The sequence below is a fragment of the Chelonia mydas genome, chromosome 1 (assembly GCF_015237465.2).
Source record: "Chelonia mydas isolate rCheMyd1 chromosome 1, rCheMyd1.pri.v2, whole genome shotgun sequence".
Taxonomy (NCBI): Eukaryota; Metazoa; Chordata; order Testudines; family Cheloniidae; genus Chelonia; species Chelonia mydas.
In genome coordinates, this window is record NC_057849.1 from 57,013,558 (window position 1) to 57,034,055 (window position 20,498).

The window sequence follows — 20,498 nt, forward strand, 5'->3', positions numbered from 1 at the left end:
CAAAATTTACAGATAGACAAAGTAAGAAATACTGTTTGAGAACTTAATTTAGTTTAAGGATACTTTAAGGATACTTTTAGGTTACTTTGTATATTTTGACATGGTATAGACAGTTGTGTTTTAATGGTTATAAAGCTTTAACTCTTTGAAGCTCAGCATCTACTGTCATTCTATAATTCTGACTGCGGCCATAATTTTTCACATTGTGAAAATCTAAATCAATAAAAATAAAAATTCTTAACAATAAGCATTGATATTATCTATCAAAATTATAAAAAATAATCAGATTCTGCCAAGCCTACTTATACCACATCATGCTGTGTTCTGTCTACCCCACACATTTTAACAAAGAAATAATTTTAGAAATAGTTTCTAGAAATATTTTATTGGAACTACTTTGTATGTGGATGATTAGATGTTGAACATGAATGTAATTTAGATTTATAAATTGCAGAGTCAGGAAATAAATTTATCACTACCACATGTGGTTCAAAGCTTTTTACCTTTCCTTTTATCATTGTAGAAAATAAAGAGCAAATGTGGTAATGCCTGTTTTATTTCTTTGCTCTAATAGATGGAGGGATTTTTAAGTTAAGAAAATAAGGTCATTTCTTTCAAAAAAGAACTTTACCCATACCTTCAGCCTGAGATCTGCATTCATAAAGAAGGAAAAAATACAATGGGACTCAAATATATAGAAGTCCGAGTTCTCTAGCATGTGCAAACAAGTTGTTCAGTATATTTTGAAAAGACTTTAAAAATTGTTGGCTATTCATTATTAAATAATTTAGGAGTTGAGATGAGCACAAATTATATACTGAAACAAAACTAAATTATCGAAGGAAGCCCTTGTCAAAGGAAATAGTTAACTACTTAGCAGCTGGATAAATATGCCATGTTGGGGTACGTTAACTCAGGGCCTTAGTTCTTATCTGAAGATCAACTACTGTAAAGGTCTCAACTCTCTACACAAGCTATTCCAGACAAAATTCCACATTAGAAAGGTGGTACATAAAGTGTGAAAAGAAAAAGAAAAAAAATCTGCAATATTTCTCATCACCGAGTGTACTAATCAAGGATGAGGATTGAGCAACTTCATGCAGCCCTTCAGAATAAAGACTCATTTCTGCATGAGGTATATGCACAGAATTCCTGTTAAAGGGAATTTCTCTAGGCAGAAGACTTGCAGTAGGGTGTCCTACTTTAGTGCACGCAAAATCACAGCCTGTAGTGCCTATAATTACAAGTCCCCAAAATATATCTAAATTCTGAATGAAAATAACTAGACCATATAATTAAACAGAGCTCAGTATATCACTCAGTCCCTAGATATACCTTTTTAACTACAAGGGTAGTTAAGATCTGGAAGTTGTGGAATCCCTGTCATAGATGATTTTTAAGAACAGGTTGGACGAATCCCTGTCAGAAGTGGTCTAGGTTTACTTGGTCCTGTCTCAGCACGGGGGACTGGACTAGATGAGTCTATGATAATCTTATGTTTATATAGCATTTGTTATTCTGTCTATACCACAAATGCTTCTACAAATGTAATGATATACAAACCGCCCAGTGGGCTTACTTAACCTACCGCTGAAATGCGGCTTTTTCTCTGTGGTGAAACTCAGCAAGCATTCCATAGTGCACACCACTGTTGTATTTCAGGTTAGGACAGGAACGGAGAAGTACGTTTTTTCCATCTGAAACATCAATGGAAGTGATGTGGGGAGGACGTAATTATGCCAAGGGGAGTTTGACAGGGAAATAACAGTTAATGCCTTTACCCTTACAAAAAGTGCAATTGCATCTTTTATTACATGTTGTTAGATTTGTTTTAGGTCTTTTTCAAAAGATGGCACCTCCAGCAGCACAGCACGCCTAAACATGTGCTGGGAGACTGCGTCAGAACTGACTTGGAGCTAAGAATGCCACCTTCTGAATCACCAGTGCCTCTTCTTGCAGCTCTTTTTGGGTACGGGTGAACCAGTACTAAATGCATTTCACTTCAGAAGCAGCTTTAACCATGGTTTCAGCGCCATCTCAACATATGGTTGTAAAACCCTGGGGCCTAGGTGCCTCAGTGATGCTTTATTCTTTTGAGCATAAATGTGTGTGCTGCTTTACACGCAAGTAAAAGAAGATCTTTCTGAGGACAAGGTAGTGTCTCCTGTGTGGATGCATAAGGATGGGAGATAGTGCCAGGAGCAGGGTCATATATATATATTTTAGTCCTTTGAGTACAAAGATTAAAGATTGCTGATTCTAGGCTCTTTCAAAGTGAGTCTCTCTCTCTCTCCCAACGCTGCCTCTGCCCTGGCCAGCTGAGCTTGGTGACTGCAAACAGAAGCGGCACCCTTTAAAAGGGTGATGTTGCACCTGCATTGCTCAGATCTCTAGGCTCAGTGCCTCCCAGAGTTCCCGGTGGGGTGGTACACCTCTGCACTGCCTCCACTGTAAGGTTAACTACCACAACTGAGTTCTAAATTGAGACATGACAGGACAAGGGAAGGTAGCACTAACATATGGTGGACACAGAGAGAGGTTTCTAAAATAAATCTGCTAATGCGCACACACACTTTTTAAATAATGTGAGGTGATAATGAACTTGACAGAACGCTGAGATACAGAATTCAGCCCCAAGCTTCGCCCTGAACTGTTGATTTCAGCACAGGTATATTCATCACTCATCATGCAAAGGCTCATTATAATGCTAAAACAGAGCAGAAATAAGATGAGGAAGGAATTTAAAACACCGCATTGGTAGCAATAGTTAGTAAAACAATTTTCTTTCCATGGTCTTTAATGTATATTAGACATTAGCTGTAGGGGAAAAAGCATATGTAATTCCCTCTGGACATATGCAAAACAGCCTGAAGAATCACTGCTGTTAGAGAAAAATGAAGCTTTAAAAGAACACACAGGCGCATGCACACACATTCTCTTCCTATTTCCCCCACCTATCCAAGAGGATCCTTTAAGTTAAATGCAGTTTGCTATATTTTCCCATGATTGATAATAGTTGGTAATATATGTTGTTTCAGTAGATTTTTATTATGTGAATTTCTCCTTCCTGTCTTATGCTGACATTGTCATAAAATTAAAATACACTTAGATTGAGAAACACCTTTTATGTCAATTGGATTTTATTTTTCTCAGAATAAACTGAGTTTTGCACTGAAATAATAATATTGAGTAAAGTAAATATTTTTTTTCAAGCAGGAAACAGCAGCCTATGGGTAGATCCTCTCTGCCCAAAGAGCTCCTGTAGTAGCATGTTGACTTTATTATCTTGTACCCATAAACCATTCACTGTTAGAAGCCCTTATTTACATTCTAAACAGAAGGGTAAGGTGAATAATGTAATTATAGCAGCCTCTACCACACTGTGGGTGTGAAAGAGGCATCTGTGGTGGGCTTCTATATTAAAAGACTGAAGAGGGAAAACTTATGTGAGTGATGTAGATTTGTTGTATTTGTGATTTTAACCCTAGAAAATTCTGTTGTCAGAGACATTACTTTGTCTTTTGCTTTACACACATTCCTCTGACGTGGAGCTCAGTTTACAGAGGGAGGGTGTATGTGAGAGAGAAAGCTGGGAGGGGAGGGAAGACTCACATACACAGAGCTAGTCTGACTAGAAACAGAACTGCCCCTGGCAGATTAGAGAGACAAATGAGGTTTGGAATCTGAATCCAGGAAAAGGAGAGTGGAAATTTACAGCTGCTCTAAGAGAGTGTGCGTGTTTTAGTCATCAACTCTGTTAACATTTTTCCCAAAAGGTAACAGTTACTCTTCAGCAAGCAAGTTGAGACTGAATTCTGGAATTTGTTTTCTCTGCCACGTGTCAATAATAAGGAAGAACTTATATTAAATTGAAGATAAGTAAAGGGTCCTCCAACTGGACTGCTGATTTGGGTCTGGCAGAGAGCTGTCTTCAGCACCTCATCATGTATCTGCTTTTTGTTGTTTAGACAAGCCTGGACATTTCTGTACACAGTGAGTATCAGCTAAGATTATCTAGTCTGAATTAAATAAAATTAGGTAATGAATTTAAAACTTCCTTTTTTGCTTTATCAATAGCTTTTTGGTAATGAAATTCTCACTTACTACTTGTTACCTTTTTGTAGCATTGTAAACTAATGTGGTATATTTGTTTTTTATGTTAAAAGCAGTCCTAAACAGTACTACTTCTGTTACGTAAGCATTGGCTCTGTTAACAAATATTCTGTATCCATGGCATATCTTTGGAAATGGGTTTTATTTACAATGGGGATTCAAAAAATTAAATAGCTGCAATATATCACTTCTTTTGCTTCTCTCTAGTGAAGTACTTGCAGATGCAGCTTTGCTCTTGAGATACAGAGAAATGAGAACATAGTCACTTGCGTAAGAAATTCAGAAACTATTGTTAAGTATATGAAATTTGAGTATATATTCAAATTGTCACATGTAACTGCATACATAATTATAAATAAAGAGATTGAGGATGATCTAATAGGTCTCTTACATGTCTAGCTTCTAGGATTCTGTGAAGTAATGGGCCAGTCTGAAAGTCCATAATCAGGTAAAATGTTCGTTTAAGTCTCTGGAGAGTTTTGCCTGAGTAAGGACTTTAGAACTTGGCCCATTTGTAGTAGTAACAAACCCATTGCAGTGCCAAATTATTTAATGTGTCATGGAGTTACAGGAAGTGATATGACTCTTTTCAAAGATACGACCAAGTGAATGAAGGTGGTATGGGTCACTTTCCAATAATGGCTAATATAAAGCAAAGAAGAATAAATACTGGTATTAATGTTTGAACTGCTGGATCAAGAGTGTTATTTTTTTCCCTCTTGGCTGCTGTTTCAAGATTTTTTTTTTTGTTTTGTTTTTGTTTAATTATTTGGGTTCTATTACCAGTTTCTCTTGCTTCCATAATTAATGCTACTCCTCTAAATGGAAATTAGGCTAAAATTCCCCTTCCATATAAGTAAATAATAATAGCCCCTAAATAATGGCTTTAATCTCACACACTTTAATTAGTTAAGGGACCTGATCCTGCATGATTGGAGACTTTGAATTTTCAGTGGGCAGGATTGGGCTCTGCTTATGTTTCACAAATATCCCTGTTGCCATGCTATAGGTAGAGATTCCAAAGACTCCTGAGCGTTACCCTTCTTCTGCTGTTCGCAGATATCTGCAAAACCTACTTCCAAGTTGTGTCTCTCATCACCTCCTAGCACTAGTCCCTAAAGAAGATAAAGTACTACTGTTGTCAGTAACTACATTAGCTCAAGTGGCAGAGGTCTATGTAGTGGACCTAAAGTTTCCAATCCTGCTGGTGATCTATGTAAGTTGGGATAGTTCCATGTGATAGAATTTTTCTCAGTTTTCTTTTTTTAAAAGCCTAGGAAATTGCAACAAAAAAACTACATTAAAAGAGCATTGTTAAGGTTGCAAATTCAAGCATTCAAAAGTTAAGAAATACCAGAATTAAGTTGCCTGTGCAAGCTTAATTCACTCCCCCGTCCGCTTTGTGTGTTTGCATTATGAGATAGACTTTAATTATGTAACTATGTACTATTTTTTCTGCAGGACCCCCTGCCTCATTAAGTGAATGGGAATTATTCTGTTTCTATTTTATTCTCCTCATTGCTCACAGGCCTTATTTAATGCACACAATCCAAAGCCTACATTGAATACAAAATTATTAATTTCTTCCTGTGTGTTTCTATAGTGTTCTCACCATAGTATCTGGGTGCTTCACAAACATTAATGCATTTATCTTCAGAACATTCCTGTGAGATTAAGCAATATTATTATCTTCATTTTCCAGGTGGGGAATTGAGGCACAGAGAGATCAAGGTCAAAAGTGCCCATTAATTCTGCGTGCCCTATTTGAGATGCCTGGAGCCTGATTTTTTTTTTTTTTTTTTTTTAAAAAGAGTGCTTAGCATTTTTTATAGCACTTTATATGTTTAAAGAACAGTTCCAGTCAACCTCAGTTGCCATTGTGAGTGCTCCAGCACACCTGCATATCTGATGCCAAGTATCTCACATTGAGTACCCAGAAAATTAGAACACACAATTAGTAAGCAAATGTGAAAATTTTGGTTTATGTGGTTTGTCCAACATAATATAGGCAGAGGCAGGATAGAATCCAGTTCTCCAGAGTATCATACAACTGCTTTAACTATAGGACAATCCTTAGTTTTCCTATAATCCCCTTCCTCATTCACTACATAACTTCTGAATTCTGCAACAAATGAGGCAGGGATCCAGATAACAGCCTCATTTGGTGCACAACCCCGATTCATCTCTAGAATACTGTCCATTCCGTGCATTTTCCTGTGTAAAAATAGTATGTAATCATGTACGTAAAGAGTATAAATGTAACGCATATACACAAAAGGGCTGAATTTAACATTGCACGGGCAGCCTGAATTCTGGCATTTCCTAATCCGAGTGATTAAGTTTATAACCTTAATGTCCTTTTAACACTTTTTTTTTTGGGGGGGGGGGGGAAGGGGTGCAATAATACATAATTTACAGACTGTAAAATGATAGTGACAATTTACCAGTCCCAGCACACAATCTACATCCCATCAGTGCTTTTTAGCACATTGATGGGGTGGGGGGAAATGAAGATATTTTATTTACCTATTAAAAAATAACTCCTCCCAGGGTGAATATGTTAATAGAGTATTGTGATTCTGGTACACAGGCAGATACTGTACACCTAAAAGGACAGGAAAACATATAAAGTTTTCTTGCCTGAATTTCTGTAAAATTTTATACAGTCATTTCACTTTCAGTACCAAACTGCTTGTCTCAAGTGATATGTAAGAAGAATGGATTGAATGAGTCACATGCTGTCATTCTTGTGTTTGTGGGAAGGAGGAGGAAGTATTTGTTCCTGAACTGCTTAACTGAGTTACTGTATAATGATGGGATCTGCTGCTGACTGAAGTAATATTGCTGTCTGCATGCCTCCTGCTTTGTTTGCAGTGTTGGTCCCAAGATATTAGAGAGACTAGGTGTGTGAGGTAATATCTTTTATTGGACCAACTTGTATTGATAGTCAAGCTTTCAAGATAAATGGAGCTCTTCTTCAAGCTTGTCACTTTCACCAGTAGAAGTTGGTCCACTAAAAGATATTACCTCACTCACGTTGTTTCTCCCTTCTTTACTGTCTTTATAAGCTCTGATATACTGGGGTCTTTTAAGGAAGACTGTGATCAAGAAATAAAGGAGGGCTCAGGGAAGGAGCCTATAATGTGTATGAAAAGAAATCTGATTAAGTTTATATTTGTATTAAAGAGTTCTGATCACACTAAACATTTCCGTATGTCACACTGGTGAACATGTAGACTGGCTGAACTGGTTTCTGTACTTGCCAGTCTATTCACAGGAAACTCAGATGGGCTGAGAGAGTTTGTTTGGCCCATTATAATAGTATCTTCAAGAGCTAAAAGGGGTGGTGGCCTATCAATATTCTTTCTTTACCTCATTTTAGCATTCCCACCTGACAAGCTGACTCCAAACTTCCCATTGAAGCTGTTGGGCTTTGTTGTTTGGTGGATGTGGCTTGGTTGTTTTTTATTAAATGATATTTTAGATTAATTGGATTAGCAATGGCATATCCTCTATTCTGAGCTGTAGGAACATAAACTCAGATCTCTGTAAATAGTCAGATCTTCTCCACTCCCTGCCCTTTCAGATTCACATGAAAATCAGTCTGTTAAACTTTATCCCACTGATTTGCTGAGACGAAAAACAGATTTTACCTTCTGCAAACACCATCTTGCATATTCCCAAAATTAACAGAGGTCTAGTTGCCTAGGTCTCAGAATTCTGGATGGGGCGGAGGGGAGAGGGGAAGAGGAACCTTTAGTTTAGGCTTTTGTTCCTATTGGATGGCATTCTACATCACCCCCAAGTCTTAGTTGATAAATGTTTGCTGATAGGCCCGTGGTAGTCTACAAAACTAATAGATTTGGTTTGGTGATTAATAAAGCACAGAATCTGAACCCAAGAAATCTTGGTTTTATTCCTGACTTTCCCATTAGATTCTTATGTGACCTTTGACAGGTCATTTAATCTTTCTGTGCCTTGGTTCCCACATTGTAAAAGTGGAGATAGTTGTACTTACTTGCCTCAGTGGTATGATGTCAGGATTCATTAATGTTTGTAAAAGTTTTTGAGATCTCAGGGAAGGCATGCACTGTGAGTGCAAAGTGATGATATGCAATCTCATCCATTCCTTTGACTATTCCTAGTACCTGCACACTGCTGATCTTATTAGTCTCTGGACTTCATGAATGCTTGAGCTTGTGTATTAAGTTTTTTGCCTTTTGTGCATGTATGATCATGAGGTTGTTGAGGGAATGACAAAATAACCTGGTAAAATATAAGAGAGCAGAAGAATTTCTCACAGAGAATGAAACACATCTGCCCACGCCTACTGCCCATCATAAAAAAGCTCTTCTTTCAAATTTTAACAGGCCTAGTCAAACATCTGGGAAAGGTTGCTTTAAAAACTGCTTTTCACTATTTTTGTCACTTTTTTCCTAAAATAAAACAAAAGAAAACGTGTTCTTTAACCAAACCCTAGCTGAACACTGCCAGAACTGACACTTGTCACTGAAATATTTTTGTGAATTTAGAGTGCATGAAAGGTGTTGGACTTTCTAGCTGTGGAGGCTGAGATGTTCTGTTTGTCTACAGGTTTCAACCTCAGGCAGTGGAAGTGCATTATTTCCCACAACCCTGCAATGTGTCTCATTCCTATACTGGGGGAACCACCTCCAAAGCTGAAAGTTATTTGGTTTAAAGATCTGTTTTCCCCCCTCATCTCATAGACTGCTAGTAAGTCTGAGACTTACTGACAAATTAGTGTCAGCTGTAGTGGTGCTGTTTATGAAGTTAACCCCTCCTCATAAGGAACTTGCGGGAGACCACCAGACCATGGTCACCAAAGAGCCCTCAGATAGTGGTAGTTTTCAGTCGCTACCAGCCTTTTCTACATTCAAAGTTTGCCACAATTTGCTTCCTTTATCTTGTGTGACTGAGAGTAGTTCATGTCCAAAGAAAATAACTGAATAGTGGAGGCAAAGGAGACCATAGGTCTGACAAGAACGTGTCTGCCAAAAAGACTGGTGTTGGGAACAAACGGTACCAAGAAAGAGAGTCCAACAGAGATTTTTAAAATGCATAAATTGCACTCTACCCATGGCTTGCTTTTTGTGTGGAGGATATAGTACAGGTGTGGGCAAACTACGGCCCGGGGGCCACATCCAGCCCTTCAGACATTTTAATCCAGCTCTTGAGCTCCAGCCGGGGAGCAGGGTCGGGGGCTTGCCCCGCTCTGCGCATGCCATGGCTCCGCGTGGCTGCCGGAAGCAGCAGCATGTCCTTCCTATGCATAGGATCAGCCAGGGGGCTCCGCATGCTGCCCCTGCCCCAAGCGCCACCCCCACAGTTCCCTTTGGCCTGGAACCACAGCTAATAGGAGCTGCTGGGGCGGCATCTGCGGACAGGGCAGCACACAGAGCTGCCTGGCTGCCCCCTGTGTAGTAGCTGGACAGGGGGACATACCGCTGCTTCCAGGAGCCGCTTGAGGTAAGCGCCACCCGGAGCCTGCACCCCTGGCCCCCTCCTGCACCCCAACCCCCTGCCCCAGCCCTGATCCCCCTCCCACCCTCGGTCCCAGCCCAGAGCACCGTTCTGCATACCCGCCCCCTCCCACACTCTGAACGCCTAATTTTTGGCCCTACCTCAGAGCCCTCACCCCCTCCCACACCCCAACCCCCTATTTTGTGAGTATATGGTGGGCCATGAATGATTTCCATACTCGGATGTGGCCCTCAGGCCAAAAAGTTTGTCCACCCTGATATAGTAGGTGAAGGCAGGAGCAGAGAAGAGAATGAATTTGTTGCCCTGCTACAGTCAACAGTAGGGAATGAAGTGAAGAGTAATGGCTCTCCCCTTGTCACTGGGAAGTTCCTTTGTGCCATTAAGGTGCTGTAGTGGTAAGCTTGTGTGTAATAGCTCTACAAAGAAATTCCCTAAGGTTCCCCATCTACTCTGGAAGTACTAGTATTTCACTTCCTTCAGTTTTTACAAGTAGCCCTAAATTAAAGACAGACCCTCATCAAAGGTGTAGTTGATACAGAAAAAAGTTGGCTCCAGATTTTCAAAAGTTCCAGTAATTTGGAGTACCTCAGATTGGGCATTTGGAAATCAAGGAAACCAAAATACTGCCCACTGTTGTAAATATTGGCCTTTTAGAATTCACTGGACTCCATCTAGGATGGGGGGCAAAAAACTTACCTGTCTAGTGATACAAAATCCTGTTGGAATTGTAGTGAAAATAGTGACTATTTAGTACAGAGACTATGTTCAGAAGATGTATATAGGTTAATTCCTTTTGGGAAACGGTAGATAATAAGCCTTGTGATCCTTGAAGCTAACATATAAAAAAATTACTTCCTTTTCCCCTTCCTCCCCCCCCCCCCCCCCCCCCAAAAGAGGAAATCTAATAGTCAAAAGTGGTAAATTTATTTAAAAAATCGGAATAATCAAAGTTACCTTGACACAGCTGAATGTGATTGTTTGTTTTTTAAAATGTCCTGGTTTTTGTTGTTGTTTGTTTTGTTTTTTAATAGTATTCAAAGGCTGACAACCCAACTCCCACCCCGCATGTCTTGTCTTCAGGGGTTAATAAGCTTGCAGATCCTGACCCTTTTCTATTTCCAGTGTTTTAATTTTTAAAAATGTTCTTTTCCCTGTAATATCGAGTCGTTAACCATGTGGTTGTGAAGTCCCGAGTGCTTATTAGCAGCATGCATGCAGACATATTTATTGCATTACTCTTTAAATTCAGCAAAATTGTGGGGATGATGCAAGTCAGACAGTGAGAGGCCCCTTCTTTCCCAGTATGTGAATATTGCTGAACATTCCTAGATGAGTTACAGTATACCCCCATCTTCAGTGTAGTGTATTGGCAAATTGACACGTGTGATTCTGCTCTGTGCTAGTCAGAAGGTCTTGCCAAAAACTGTGGCCTGAGTTCTATGTGAGCAGTGCTGAGCACTGTTTTTGGCTTCCTAGTCGAGAACTGAGCCAAGTATTCAGGCTTACACAGCCAAAACCGCAGAAATAAAAATGTAGTTTGAACAGTGCCCTAAGGAGCTTGAATATTGAAGAGACACAGTGACTTGGAATTCCCAGAATTTGAATGTGAAAATATTTCTGTAGAACCAGCCTAGCAACAAATGGTTAATGAAAAACTATATACAAATTCATCTACTTTTGATATTATTTCCTGCTCTAGGAACTTTTAACTGAAATATGACATTCTTCAAATAATCTTTCCTTTATGTCACCAATAAATTACACAACCTCTCTCTAAGTGCTTTAAGAGTTTCACTTAAAAGCTTTGTAGCATAGGATCTGTCTTATTTTATAAAACACCACATAAATTTCAAATAATTCTCTCAAATATCTATAAGGGTGTATAAGTAAAAACTGTAGCTATTATTTTTATTAATCATATAAGATATGTAATGATTAGTATCATATTTGTATATGGAGAAAAGTGTGTTCTTGGATTTTGAGGTAAGGGTGAGTGTTATGCAAAGTATTTTACATATGTATATTTTAATGTGTTTTCATTCTTCCTCTCTCAGTCTCTGTTATAACATTTCTTATTTGTATGAGACCATAGTGAATATGAAAATTGGAGTGATTTTCTCTCACCCCCCAGATCTAATTTACTTCTTACCGGTGTGTTTTTACTGTTTGCATGTTCTTCAGCTTGGGGACCTAGTGCTGCAAAGTTCTGTGCACCCTCTTTAAAATGACATGGGCTTGATCCAAAATCCATAAAGTCAATGAGAGTCTTTCCATTGACTTCATCAGGCTTTGTACTGGGTCCTAAGAGTCTTCAACTCCCATTAAAGCCAATGGGAGTTGAGGACACGCAGCACCTTCCAGGCTCAGGTCCTGCTGACACCTTAAAACTAAACTGGTCGCTTTCTCTTTCTGGTTCTCATGCACTAGTACACTGATGGGTATTTGGGTTTCCAACAGAATAGGGAGGAATGTATAAGTTAAAGTATTTTTTGTTTAAATGTTTTAATGTAAGCATTTGTATTTATATTAGGCCTCATTTTATATTCCTTGCTCATCTAAACTCCCCCAGACTTAAACGAGTCAGAAGTGAGTTGTGAGTCACAAGGAATGCAGGCCTCTCAAGGTTTGGCAAGCTCCCTTTTTGGGGAGGTTTAAACTATTCAATATTGACATCCTCTTAACTAAAAAGTTAGATAAAGAGAAACAAAATAAAATGTAAGCAATGACTGAAAAGTTGAGGCCCAATCCTGCAATGATCCAAGCAACAGATATATTTGTCTGCTTGTTCTTGGAGCTACTGATTTTCCAGTCAAAACTTAAAAGGCCTCTAGAAACCAACCTAGACTAGTTGAAGGATCTAGTGGAGTCTGCTGGAATTTTCAGTGGACGTGAGCAACTGGAGCTCAGAGTGCTCTTACAGTCTGAGCTTGCAGTATACTTTTTACATAGAGCATAATGTATTTGACTCATAGCTGCAAACAAAACCTTAAAAGCTAATTTTTGCTCTTTTTGTCCTTTTTGATTTAAAGCAGTCCTCAGCTATATCAGAAGAAGAAATTCAGGTGAAGAAAATCATGCCTTTGTTCAGTAAATCGCACAAAAATCCTGCTGAGATTGTAAAAACTCTGAAAGAAAACATGGCCATATTGGAAAAGCAAGATAAAAAAACAGACAAGGTATGAGATCATGTTTTTAAAAGACTAGTGATAAGGCATTTATTTGTACTCAGGGGAACAACAATTTGAAGAGATTGAAATTACTGTGTTCACCAAGGCTGTGATCTTGCAAGCACTTATGCATGCGAGTTACTTTCATGTACAATGAGTAGTCAATGAGACAGGCTAATCCAAAAAATAACTGATTTGTTTTTGTTTTTTTTTTAATTACCCAAGCATGTAACAAAATAAGACGAGACCAGTTTAAAGGTACTCTAGGGTTTACTATTTTTGTAGGCTGACAAACTACAAGTGTGTGTGTGTGTACACATGCAACAACATTATATAAAAATACAGCAGTGTTCATATGTACTATATACACCCTATATATAATTTTTATATGTATTTGTATCTATCACCGTATTAGAGTGAATGTCTGTGTGTGCACCAGAGACTTTCAAATTCTCTAAAAGAATTGTCATGGGTACAGTTCAATAATAGAAATGTGGATGAGACTAAAAATAAAATTAAAACAAATAATTGTTAGATAATATTAAAACACTTCTTATGCAATTCTGTCATTTGACTACAAATGTTGTACTTTTCCTCGGTACGATTACATATTAGAAGTGAACCAAAAATAAAAAGGTAAGCATATTTTCCTTCTCCATGGAATCCTCTTGGTACTTTGGGTTCACAGACAGTACCTCAGAATGTGTTATTTCTGTAACGTGGAGCTCAGTGAGACTTCTGGTATTTGATGTCTCACTTTGGGATACCTTCAGTTAATTGTGAAGGATCAAGATAATTTGAGGAAGGGGAAAGAGAGAATATATAAAAGATTAATTTTGTGCTAAATGTGCCCCATAGCCTAATTAATGGGGATATTCAATGCAGAAAATTGTTTTGTTTTTGCTATGCAGTTCAACTTTAAATTCTCCACTGGTTGAGCTGTGCTTTTGGGGAGGGGTGGGGTGTACCCCAGAGATGGAGAATTAAGAGGAATTTTGATGTTTTATGAGAACTTTGAATTGACAGTTTTTCTACTTTTTAGAAAGTCTGAACTGTTGGTATACTTTTTTCTCACAAGATAAAAGGGTGTTAAACTGGATGAAATCTTCCACTTCTATCAGTATGGAAATTTACAGATTTGAAAATGACATTTTATTTTAACTGAATATTAAATCATTTAGCTATCTGATATTTAATATCTATGATCCCTACCCTGCAGACTGTTACTCACATGTCTAGTTCTGATTAAGCCACTGTACAAGAGAAAGTGGTTTGTTCCTAGTTCTGTTCTTTCAGGCACAATTCAAGAAGGCATCACTATTCAGGACAGTACTTAAGCACATGACTAAGTGCTTTGTTGAACAGGGGCCTAACTCTCTGATCTGGATTGCCGAGCAGGCAGAGTCCTCATCCCCTTGGGGTCAGAGGAAAATGTCCCCTTCAGTCAAGAGTTGCACTGAACTGCTCTGAAGAGAGTCACTCCCAGTAAGGAAAATGTCCTGAATAGTCGATGTTGGGGGAGTAAATCCTAATAGGAAGATTCTTAGGGCTAAGACACAGCTATATAAGAAATCTGGAGGGAAAGTTTCTCTCAAAAAATAATAATTAAAAAAAAATACCCTGATGTCTTCTACTGCACATTCAAAACTTTGGGATCCTCGTCGATCTGCATTTGTTTGGTATCTTTGCCATTCATGTGTTTTTGAGCATTCATTGGGGGGGAAGAAAGGAGATCTGTGTGCAACTTTCAGCTGTTCTGAGAGAGTTTTCGAAAACTAATTATTACTCTAGTGAGAGAGTCAGTGCAAAAACACCACATCTTTCACTTTCATGAAGCTAGTTAAAACATTGTCTTGTCATAACTTTCACTTTCAATACCCATTTTTCATGTGGCTAAAAGCCCTCTTTTCATGGCTAAACATACAATATTGCTTGCTAGCAAAATAGATTCCAGCTAGAACTAACTTCGAAGTCAAAAGCCCTAAAGGTTTATCCTGCAGTTATTTAGACGCCTACAACTGTAGTGTGGATATGTAGTTGGAAATGCACATTTGGGACAGTTGAAAGTGGCTGATATAGCCCCAGTGCCTAGAGCAGGGGTGGGTAATCTTCTTTCTATTGGGGGCCACTGACCCACAGAAAGTCAGTTGCAGGCCCCACACAGCCCCGCGCACAGAGGGTGCAGGGGCTCGGGGTTTCCCCTAGGCTCCGGGGTGGGGCCAGAAATGAGGGTTTCAGGGAGCAGGGCTGGGGCAGGGGGTTGGGGTGGCGGTGTGGGGTCTGGGAGGGGGTTCTGACCGTGGGCAGAGGGTTCAGGGTGGGGGTAGGAGCTCTGGGAGGGTGGTCTGGGCTGGGGCAGGGGGTTCAGTTGCGGGAGGGGGTGAGAGGCGCGGGCTCCTCAGGTGGCTCCTGGTCAGCGGCGGGGCTAAGGCAAGCCCCCGCCGCTCTGGCCCTGCACTGCTCCCGGAAGCGGCCACAGCTCCCATTGGCTGCGGTTCCTGGCCAATGGGAGCTGTGGGGGCAGTGCCTGAGGTTGGGGATAGGCACACATGGACTCAGAGCTTTCTTGATCGCCACTGTGCCTAGGGTCAGCCGACTGACCTGCCTGGTACTGTAGCTTGCCCCCCCGGCGGTGGGTCGAGCCAATGCTTGCGGCTCCAGATTCCAAGGCCAGAAAGGAACATTGTGATCATCTAGTCTGAACTCCTGTATAACAGAGGCCATGGAATTTCCCCAAAATAATCCCTAGAGCAGATCTTTTAGGAAAATATCCAATCTTGATTTAAAAGTTGCCGGTCATGGAGAATGCATCTCAACGCTTGGTAAACTGTTCCAATGGTTAACTCTTCCCACTGTTAAAAATGTACACCTTATGTCCAAGCTGAATTTGTCTAGCTTCAACTTCCAGCTATTGGATCATGTTATAGTTATACCTTTCTTGGCTAGATTGATGAGCCCATTATTAAAGATTTGTTCCCCACGTAGATACTTAGACTATAATCAAGACATCCTTTTAATCTTCTCTTTGTTAAGGTAAATAGATTGAACTCCGTGAGTCTTTAAAGGATTAGAAAATATTAGAATCGTTCTTGTGGCTCTTCTCTGAACCCTTTCCAATTTATAAACATCCTTTTTGAATTGTGGACGCCAGAGCTAGACACAGTATTCCAGCAGCAGTTGCGTCAGTGCCAAATACAGTGGTTTTTTTAAAAAAAACTCTCTACTATTACTTGAGATTTCCCTGTTTATGCATTCAAAGATTACTTTAGCTCTTTTGGCCACAGTATCACTCTGGGAGCTCATTTTCAACTGATTATCCACCATGACCCCCAAATCTTTTTCAAAGTCACTGCTTACCAGAATAAAGCCCTCCTCACTCCCATCCTGTAAGGATGGCCTACATCACTTAGACCATTTTTTGTGAAAATGATAATAGAAATTTTAAAAAGCAGTTGCAAATCTTTTCAAGAAGAGTGTGTCTGTGGAATACACACACAAATATGTATACACCCTCTCTCACTTAGTGTTAATGATCATTGTTATTCATATAATGTGTTACATTGACACTCCTTGTTAGTGAGCACAGGTGCATTGACTTTAATGTTGTTGCATTCACTTACATAAAATTTGGTCCAATTAATCCATATACCTTAACCAGTTCCTACCGTTCTAAAGTCCTCTTTCCTTTCCTTATTTTTCACATCTGATTAATTCAAAGAAGATTCTGTAATAATGGGAAGATTAGCATAACATTAAGAGGATTAAGAAGAGTAATTCTCCAGATCTGGAAAAGTTGAATAAAGCCTCTCTTATACCTCATCCATTTCTCATGCAACGTTTGAATTGAACAGGGGCTCCTTAGAAAGCGTGCATTTGTCCTGATGGGTTCCTGTTCATGGATATTTATATTGTGAGGAGCCAGTGCATACGTGCATGTGTAATATAATCCCAGTCATATGGGACCAAATTCATCCCTGATTTAACTCCAGCATTGGCACTCCCCATTAAACTGGAGTGATAAGCAGGCAATCAAACAAATCATTAAGAATTGTACTTGATGTAATTATACATCAGGTGAAATTGGACTAGCTTATTTTTTCAAGATGCCTGTGGATGGATACATCAGATAGTTTGGAATTCTGTAGACTTGGCACTTACCTTGTGGTTTTGGGGTTTGGGTTTGTTTTTTGTGTGATTTCATACCACTTGAGTTTTGCTTTGAGTTTTACTTTCAACCCAAAAACTCAATGCAAAATTAAGCCAAAACTGCCAGTTTTTGCCTGGGTTAGGGGTAAAACCCAACCAGTCTAGAGCCTCCTGCAAAGCCATTTGCCTGGACCACCTCACTGGAAGACCCCAAATCACTGCATGTTCTCATATTCCCACACCCACCCACCACAAGTTCCTGTACCAGGTAGGGTGAGTTCAGTTCCATAGTGGTGATACCGTATGTCTTTGGAAGAAGTTAGAGGAATAGCGGGTGGGAGGTTTGTTAAACAAAATGAACAGGAACTTCTCAATCCAGCCCACAATAAAAAGGGTGACCTCCTGACTCCCTAAAGGTCTCAAGATCACAACCACAAAGCACTGTCCAGAGGACATATTGCATGCCATACAGCACTGAAGCATGAACAGTAAACATCCCACTGGTATTTTTCACCCATCCTTGGTGGGGTTGGGCTCTGATGACTCAGGCTCCCTGCAGCTACAGGTTTGGCAACATTTCTGAACCAGCCCTGCAAGCAAATCCATCAAGTTTTACGAGGTTTTCATCCAAAATTATAAACTGATCCATAATAATTTGAAAGTTGGCCCAAGTTCCCTCTGCATTTGGCTTGGGTGTGTAAAGTTGACCAAAATTTTAGATTTGTAATGGAATCTGAAATCAGGCAAGTTGTAAATAAGTGGTTTTATTATGAACAGTTATGGTTTTGCCAGCCAGCAAGACAAACTTGAGATTACAGTAAACTCACCCTTTTTGTTTTTCCCTCAGGGATCCATTCACTGTTCAAAAAACACCCTATCAACTAGGTAAAAATTCATTTTGAAACTTTTTTTCTCTCTCCTTCCCCTTTACATTTAAACATACTTAATTAGGCAAATTCATGTAGGTAGGTCAGTGTGGCATGTCTTCGCATTCGACTTCCATGTGCTGTCCTAGAGATTCACAACTGTTCATAAGAATCTGGAGTGCTAGATTTTTAGCAGCATTTTGATTGTAGTCTTAGGGATTTTTCCTGATCAGGCATTTATATTTAAAAAAACAAAACCCAATTCTGCTGTGATGGGGTTTACGAATCCTACACTAAGGCTGAGGCAGGGGAAGCAGTACTGGGTTCCATCCCTCAGCCATTGCCAAGCATGATGCTGGGGCAAAGATCAATATAAAGGGAGCTCAGTTCAGCAACTCTAAGCAAAGGGTGAAAGAGAGGCCATTTTATGAAGGAGCACTACTCAGCGGCAGCAGCAGGAGAAGAAGCGTTTACTCAGGGGATCCAGCTGTGAGTCCCTACCCTCTCCGTGACACTCCCCAAAAGAGAGGGAGAACCACAAGCTAGGGGCACAAGAGGGCTGCAGGCATCGGCCCTTGGCTGAAGTAAAAACTTTGTCAAATATGGCCACATCTGAAACTGTCTAGCCAGTCTAGCTGAGACCACATCCAGAGAGCTACGGTGCCCTGCACTGACAGAAAGATTGGATTCAGAGGCCCAGGCCACTAAGCCTAACGACTGACCAAACCACCCAGCTACACCTGCTCTTTTATGCAGTGCTAAAGACACTGTGCCTAAATCCTGTTCATCTCACTCTCGCATCTGGTCCTAATAAAGTCAGAGGGACTCCCTATGTAAGTAAGATGAGCAATGTGTGAAGAATGAAACATACACTTGCATATTGGAATCGTTATGAGATTATCATTGACTCTAATAGGACTGTCTGTGGCCACGATCCTGCAACAATTGAAGTCAGTTGCAAAATTCCCTTTGACTTCAGTGGTGTATAATCTGGTCCTGTGTAAGTAAGGTAAGGACCTGGCCTCTTGTCATGTCTGCTGCTGCACAAAGCTCTCGGGTGTACTGGATTTTGTGGGAAGTTTCACATTTCAGTCTCTTCTGCTCTAGTGCCAAGTGAGGCAGTTGCTCTGGAGGTGAGTGAGACTTCAAGTATCCTTTAGTGTAGGGGGTTGTAACTGAGTTGGAAGCCAGGAGACCAGGAGTTCTAGTGTCCCCTCTTCTGACTGCTTTTTTATATTTCTCTGTGCTTCACAATTCTTATTATTGATCAAGGCATCACACGCCTAGGAGACAGTTAAGTATAATTCCCTTCATTTTACAAGTTCCCTAGCAGGTTACACAAGGACACTTGGGGTAGAAATGGGAATCAAATTCAGGTCTTTGTATGGTAGACCCAAGTCTCTTCCACTTAGTCACGCTGCCTTTTAGAATGGGTGTTCGAAATCTGTGTGCTTGGCTATCCTGTTGCTAACTATTGCTCGAAGAACTAGGCCTCATTCTTCTCCCAAAGCCAGGAACAGAACTCATGAATCCTGATCTTAAACATTCTACTGCTGTCTAGCAAAGAGTTGTGTAACCTACTGGCAGAGTATGTATCACATTCCCCCCCCCCCACCAGGGATTGATTCACATACTCCTTCACGAGTACAGGGCTGTGCTAGGGTTCTGAAAATCCTGCGTTCAAACCTTGCTGGTGGCTCGTGGAGGTCCTTGTGGCTGCACATGATGGAATATGTTTTTCCAGTTTTCTTCTTGAAAAAAAATTGGTTGATTTAACTCCCGCAGTTAAAGAGAATGCCCTTAAAAATAGGTTCTATAGTTAAAATAATTATACTCCATCAGTTCTTCCATGATGTGCAGCAAACCCCAGTGTTCCATATTTTGGTCACTGGCCACATTTCAATGCTTTGTGTCATGCAATGGGTAGGTTTCAAGGTTGAGAAGCAGTAACTTAAAAAAAAACCCATATTTATATAGACCATACTGGAAATATTCCCGAGGTTCAGATTGAAACTGGCTATCAAATCCTCTTCTCCAGATTTTTGTGCACAGTTGAGAATGTCTAGTTTGCTGGATAGATCATGATTTCACAGACTGCATGGAAATCATGACATTAGCCCAGTACCATGGAGCTGCGGTTGCTTGTGGGAGGTTAGCGAGCTGGTCCCATCCCAGAGAGGAGTGGGGAGGTGGCAGGCCAGTTCTATCCTGGGGAGGGAGTGTGACCACATGGTGCCGGCCACGGTGCTGGCTTGCTCCAGCCCGTGCACTGCTGTTGCTTCCTGTCCAGCTGGTGAGAATTGGGGGTGGAGCTAACAATGCAATGATTTAGAGCCCGGGCCTGCTCCATGGTGGCTCCTGGCAGGCCTGGGGGGAGATTGAGATTGGGATTGGCATCTGTCCCCCGCTCTAGTCAGTACAGTAGCCTGTGTCACTGCTGCTGATTAGAACACAAGCAGGTGCATGAGGGAGCCCTGTCCCAGGGGAGTATCGGGGTGTGAAGGGGCCCTGCCCCAGTGGAGGGATTGGGTGGGGGAATGGATCCTGGTCTCGGTTCCTTACCAGCTGGCACTGTGGTATCTCCTGCGGCCTGTTGGGGGGTAATGAGAGCCGGTCCTCCCAACCTTTAGTATAATTATATGTGTTCCTGCTAGCGATACTGTCAGCTGGGACAGAGGTAAGCTGGAGTCAACTCATTGAAGAG

At 40.5% G+C, this 20,498-nt stretch overlaps 1 protein-coding gene across 14 annotated transcripts in view; it reads left to right on the top strand.

Annotated features, from left to right (window-relative positions):
* The window catches only part of CAB39L (calcium binding protein 39 like), a 109,637-nt gene that overhangs the window by 21,748 nt on the left and 67,391 nt on the right, over positions 1 to 20,498 (top strand). For 8 of the 14 annotated variants that reach the window (XM_037893461.2, XM_043532998.1, XM_043532974.1 and 5 more), the window contains exons 2-3: positions 3,777 to 3,993; positions 12,645 to 12,791. In XM_037893461.2, coding sequence (XP_037749389.1) covers positions 12,690 to 12,791 — 102 coding nt within the window. In that variant the 5' untranslated portion in view covers positions 3,777 to 3,993; positions 12,645 to 12,689. Of the gene's footprint in view, positions 1 to 1,829; positions 1,970 to 3,776; positions 3,994 to 5,815; positions 6,071 to 12,644; positions 12,792 to 20,498 lie in introns of those variants that run through there. The other 6 variants (XM_043532966.1, XM_037893475.2, XM_043532979.1 and 3 more) reach the window with 4 other exon arrangements.